At 39.1% G+C, this 6,518-nt stretch overlaps 1 protein-coding gene across 1 annotated transcript in view; it reads left to right on the top strand.

Moving 5' to 3' along the window:
* The window catches only part of LOC117304325 (neurogenic locus notch homolog protein 2-like), a 111,786-nt gene extending 105,934 nt beyond the window's left edge, over positions 1-5,852 (top strand). Inside the window, exons 63-67 of the mRNA XM_033788707.1 lie at positions 740-847; positions 2,815-2,931; positions 3,444-3,554; positions 3,980-4,093; positions 4,789-5,852. Of these exons, the coding sequence (XP_033644598.1) occupies positions 740-847; positions 2,815-2,931; positions 3,444-3,554; positions 3,980-4,093; positions 4,789-5,183 (845 nt within the window). The 3' untranslated portion in view covers positions 5,184-5,852. The remainder of the gene's footprint in view (positions 1-739; positions 848-2,814; positions 2,932-3,443; positions 3,555-3,979; positions 4,094-4,788) is intronic.
* Positions 5,853-6,518: the final 666 nt, after the last annotated feature.

The following is a 6,518-nucleotide window of genomic DNA, read 5'->3' on the forward strand; positions in this document are numbered from 1 at the left end:
AGCACACACACGAGTGCAACAAGGGTGCTTTTTCTTTCATTGTTGTCTTGCACGTTTTCTTTTCGGTGACCAAGTTAGCCCAAACTGGGAAATATGTACACCAAGTGAGGATACTGGTCCTTGACAATAAATGACCAAAGGTGTCCACTGCCTTTAAATGTGTATACTTTCTGAACCTTCGTATACATGTAGTTGCACTGAGAGTTGAATACTACATGCAATGCAATACCACACAACTGTGTGGTGTTGAATGATAGAGTGACTGCTAACATTCTGGGAGGAGTAGATCGAGGAATTATTTGGGGTAATTGTGCCTTTGATGATACAAGTATGGAGTTTTGGACACAATCAAGAGACAGATATTTGGCTACATGTATATGGCTATACTGCCATTGAGTTCTACCAGGCTTTTTTAGAACGCTCTGTTAGGATGATTAAAAGTTTGCTCTCTTGATAATAAGCAAACATGAGAGAAAAAAATCAAATGGTCCGCATTGGGATTTGAACCCAAGACCCCTGACACTCCGGGCAGATGCTCTACCAATTGAGCTATGAGGAAAAAACATTTGAATTTTTACTCATCCCATGTTTGGTTATTTTCACTTGCATGGTGAACACATATATAGGTACCGGGCGAAGTCAAATTTTTCATCTTGATAATAGTCATTATTAAGTTAAAATTAAAAGCAAAGTCGCTAGTGTTATTCCTAATTATGTTTTGTTCACTTGATTTTGACAGATCCTTGTACACCAGATCCATGCTATAATGGTGGTCTCTGCACTAAAGTTGGTTCTAGTTACTCATGCAAGTGTCTGCTTGGGTACTATGGACCTCGCTGTAGGACAGGTAAATAGTAATACTCCAATACGCCTCAAAGATTGATGATCGATATAATAATAATAATTATAGTGGCTTCTTATATAGCGCGCATATCCGTCACTCAATGACGCTCCTGCAAGGTATTGTATGTGGGACTACGTTTGAATTATGAGACCTAATCCTTAGCACCATGTAATAGTTTACAAGGTGCTGTGGCGCAATATGCTGCCAATCAAACCAGGAACGCTGGGGCCAACCCCTTCGCTTTGCGAGAAGGTGTGTCATAGCTGAACTGTTAAGAGCACCGGACTTAAGCGCTGGTGTTTCTGTTCAGCATAGTGTGAGTTTGCGTCCCGGTCGTGTTGACACTTGTGTCCTTTAGTAAGACACTTAACAATTACTGCTGCGTCCTTCAGATGGGACGTAAAGGAGTAGGTCCCTAAATCGTGGACTGCGTGTAAGAGAACCCAGCCGTCGATTTCACCAAACTCGTCCTTACTTTGGATTAATCTTAGGACTTAGGATGATTTAAATTCCGTATCCAAAGGCGTAGGACGCGTTGAACCCGTCCTAAGTTAGGACGGGTACCTCGTCCTAATTCGAGTTAGAATTAATCCTAGCGTTTCGTGAAGTCGGCTGCAGTGCACTTATCGCAAAGAGAAGAGGTTCGCCCCAGTGCTCCTGGTTTGATTGGCTGCATATTGCACCATGTAGCACCTTGTAAACCATTACATAGTGCAAAGGAACAGTTCTCATACTGAATGGTGAAGCGCCAAGAGCATCACTGAGTGACGGATTTGAGCGCCATATACGAAGCCACTTGTTTTATTATATTACAGTGTATATGGAAATATTGACTGCTATGAGGGGCACAGTTAAAATTATAGGCCCAAGGTGATGTCAAAACCATGACTATGGCCGAAGCGAAGCTGCGGGCATAACCATGGTTTTGACATCACCTAGGGCCTATAGTTTCAGCTGTTCCCCGATAATTAAGCAGTCAATATTTCTTTTATATACCGAATAAAGATTCTTCTAATCAACAACACTGACTACGGTGAAAGGTCGTTTGCGAAAAAAGGTCGCTCCGTCACACGGAACGCCAGTCGGCCATACATTATACATATCATAGTTACGTTATTTTCAGGGCGGGAATAGTCAATAGGAGACTTTCCAACGCTAGGTGGCAGCAGACATACCGGGTAAGTTTCCATTGTTTACGTAGTTCTGAACATGCACATAATTCTGAGAACAATGGATTTACCCGGTAAGTCTGCTGCCCTCTATCGTCCCAGAAAGTCTCCCATTGACTATGCCCCGGGCATAGTCACTATGACGTCGATCATCTTCATAGAAAAAGGGGGCATAGCTATTTCCATGACTCCATTTTTAACCAATCAGATTAGAGGATTCTATACATGAGGTTATGTAAAGATCAATATTACCCAGCACTATCATTATGTATATATGAGTATTAAAGCCATTGGACACTTTCGGTAAACAGTATTGTCCAAAGGCCCACACTTGGTGTATCACAACATATATATAAAATAACAAACCTGTGAAATCGGTCATCGGAGTCGGGAGAAAATAACGGGAAAACCCACCTTTGTTTCCGCACGTTTCGCCGTGTCATGACATGTGTTTACTCAAATCCGTAATTCTCGTGGTCGAGAATTGATAATTGTTTTAATGTTTTCTCAAAAAGTAAAGCATTTCATGGAATAATATTTCAAGAGAAGTCTTTCACCATTACCTTCTGTAAACACTGTAAGTTATTTGTAAATCTGTGAACTTTTAATTTTTTTTCTGTTCCGAAAGTGTATAATGGCTTTTAAAAAACGCTAAGATTGTGGGTGGGGCATAATGGTGGGTATTGTCCACCCATTTAGGTACTTCTGAAAAATCTTTAATCTCTTCCTTGATTTTGATGCGTCCATCTATTTTGATCAATGTGCTCAAAAAGTTGTTGTTTTTCCATTTTTTTGTTTTAGCTGGTCCCTGTTCCCGTACTCCCTGTGTTCCTAATGCAGTTTGTCATGAGAGTACCGATGGATCTTCATTTGGCTGCACATGTGTTTCTGGCTGGACTGGAACCAACTGCGACATTGGTAAAATAATCAATCATTTCAGTAGACTGTGCAAGTCCCAACCATACAAAGTTTTACGTTCACGCCATTCTGTTTCTTCAAATGTTTCTGTTTAACATAGTCTATGACTGTAAAAATTCCAAGTTACATTGTTAGCTGTTAGATTGGAATAAAAAGGAAAATACTCAGACATTTGGAACAAGTTTGTTGAGTCAAAAGTTGCTCCCCTTTGTTTTAACAATCACCAAAATATATTACCACTTGTCTTAAGACCACAGTATAATCCTTTGATCCTTCAAGAAGTTCCAATTTGTTGACTTAAGTCAGGTTCATTCCTGCGAATGCAAATGTGATACGCATTTTGACATCACAGCTCTGTTTTCACAGGAGTTGAATACGGGGAACTCTTCCGATATTTGAATGGTATTCCATTTGCAGGGAGTATAACAGGCTTATTGCAACCATTATTTATCAAACACAACTTTTATGCAATACTGTTTTTCATACTTGCTTTGTTTTTGTTCTGATTGTAGCTGACTGTACATTAGAGACATGTTATAATGGAGGTACATGCAACCAACAGAGTGACGGCAGCCATGTTTGTCTTTGCTTCAAGGGCTTTGTGGGAAGCAGATGTGAAATAGGTATGTACAGAAATTAATTCCCCGTAATATTTCTAGTGCTCTGTAAAATGAAAATATTTTTAATGATTTAAATGTATATAAAGGTAATCTAATTTTGTGTTACCTTTACACCGATGTGTTTAAAGCCATTGGACCCTTCCGGTAAACAGTATTGTCCAAGGCCCACACTTCGTGTATCACAACTTCTATATCAAATAACAAACCTGTGAAAATTTAGGCTCAATCGGTCATCGGAGTCGGGAGAAAATAACGGGAAAACCCACCCTCATTTCTGCACGTTTCGCCGTGTCATGACTTGTGTTTAAAATAAATCCGTAATTCTCGATATCGAGAATTGATATTGTTTTACTGTTTTCTCATTTATACTCGTTTTGAATAAAACTTTAAACTGATTGGTGTGTATATTATTTGATGTATTTTATCAGATTTAGATGAGTGTGGTAGCAATCCATGTCTGAATGCTGGGCTCTGCATTAATCAAGTAGGAGCATATCGCTGTCTGTGTTCCAGCACATACACTGGAACTAACTGTGAGAATAGTAAGTAAAATCTAGGCTTCTTAATCCAAGGAATTAACAAAAGGTACAAATAATTTACCTAATCAACCAGTTTATATGAATTACTGAAAGGATTCTTTGTCCAGAATATTGAAATATATGCAGAAGATTTAGAGTGCCACCTCTGTGTTTCAGTTACACTAAAAGAAAACCCTATTCTTTAACACTGTAAAAAACACTTTGTGGGCGTATGTAAGTCCACATAGTGTTTCAAGTCCCTATATTATGTAGACCTCTTTTGTTCACAGGTTGACACTTAGTTTGTAGCATTACAGTTAAAAAGTAAACAAAAACAATAAATTTACACATTATTTTCATTGCATTTTCTTGTTAAGCAAGGATGTTGTTGCTATACTTCAGAAGAGAAATGCATACAAAGCACCATCGCCAAATTTTATAGCGCTGCTTAACGGTAAGCACATTTTTGTGCTTACTGTTGCAAAGTTTAGGTATTTCACAGGTTAACCATCTTGCGCATTCACCATTGGCATTGTGGCGTCATTTAATTGTTTGCAAGGTTAGCATGCCTTTTCGTGTGCTAACGGTTAGCAGCACGATGAAATGGAAATCATACAGTAAGCACAAAATCTGCCGTTACACAACTCTATGAAACTGGACCCAGAATAAAGCAAAGAAGTTGAATTAATACAGTGATTGTTATAACTTTGACGTTGTAGGTAAGAGTGATAGTGCTTCTAATAGTGATTCCAACACCTCCGATGGTTCAGCAGCTGTGATGGATACATGGCTTATCGCAGTCGTTGTCCTTGCCTCAGTCATTCTTGTCATCGTCACAGTACTCGTCGGATGTATCGTCTACAATCGCGGCAAAACGGCTCAGTCGTTATACAAGCAGAAGTACTCAGACACGACGCCATTTAAGGAGCGCGCCAATTGGCAGATGCGTACTGGACATGGTACACGCCCACCCAATGTAATAAGGGCTACACCTCGGTCACCAGTTAACAGGCAACCGGTGTATGCAGAGTATGCGTTGGAAGGAGAGTTGTTTGAGTTGCAGAGTACCAGGAGTGCCAACTCGAATAACAGTAGCACTGTGTCCTACAGCTGATGTGTTAACATCAATATAAACAAGTTAGTGTTACTAACTGACTGCAATGTATAATGTTAGTTAACTCTTTTTCATTTTTTTATAATAGTGAATATATTAATGAATCATTGGACATGTTGTTTTCATGAAAGCATTTTTTTTCTTCAGTGTGTGCAAAAAAGCTTTACTTCTGGGACTAGGCACACTCCAGCGATAAAATAAACGATAACACGCAAAGAGAACGCATTCTATTGGTGGAATTGCTCCACGCAGAATACGCCCACCCTCATTCAACCAAACGAGGGCGTGCATTGTTAACATTATTGATTTAGTTCTCGTTATTGGGGCCTGTGTGACCGGGCCTTTATAGACCATAAAAACAGTGCACATTCATGAATATTAAAGAAAGCAATTCAATTCAATTCAATTCAATCAACATTTATTACCAAATCACAATATTAAACAGTTGTTTGTTTTAACAATCTTGGATAACAGTTGACTAACCAAATCTCAATGAAGATGTACAAATGTTATACAAAATTGGCATATTTGACTGGAAAGATTTAGCAACGGTTTCACCACGGACTGATGACTTCCAAAGTTGCGTCCCTTGGTCCTGACTTTACTAGAAAACGTTGCTTAAAGACACTGGACACAATTGGTAATTGTCAAAGACCAGTCTTCTCACTTGGTGTATCTCAACATATGCACAACATAACAAACCTGTGAGAATTTGAGCTCAATTGGTCGTCAAAGTTGCGAGATAATAATGGAAGAAAAAACACCCTTGTCACACGAACTTGTATGCTTTCAGATGCTTGATTTCGGGACTTCATAATCTAATTCTGAGGTCTCAAAATCAAATTCCTGGAAAAATTACTTCTTTCTCGAAAACTACGTTATTTCAGAGGGAGCCGTTTCTCACAATGTTTTATACTATCAACAGCTCTCCATTGCCCGTTTCCAAGTAAATTTTTTTGCTGACAATTATTTTTAGTAATTACATGTACCTATAGTTTCTACTGCCTTTAGGCAGGGCATTTCACTCAATAACATGAATGTCTAAAGCCCGGTTCATACTTCCTGCGAATTTGACGTGAATTGACGTCACAACCTTCCTTTCCCAGCGATATTTGCAAGTGAGTTGAGCAGAGTTGAACTGCTGAGAAGAATTCGTTGCGAATTTGTGACGTCAAGATTTGCTTCACCTTCGCATTCGCAGGAAGTATGAGCCGGGCTTAAGAATTTCCCATGGATTTTTATTGCACTCAAGCAATAATTATTGGCGAGTAATTGTGCGTTTTATATGCTCACTGTTTAGCGAGGCTTTCAAATGACAATTGTTTAGATAAACCA

This window comes from Asterias rubens, chromosome 21 (assembly GCF_902459465.1).
Source record: "Asterias rubens chromosome 21, eAstRub1.3, whole genome shotgun sequence".
Lineage (NCBI taxonomy): Eukaryota > Metazoa > Echinodermata > Asteroidea > Forcipulatida > Asteriidae > Asterias > Asterias rubens.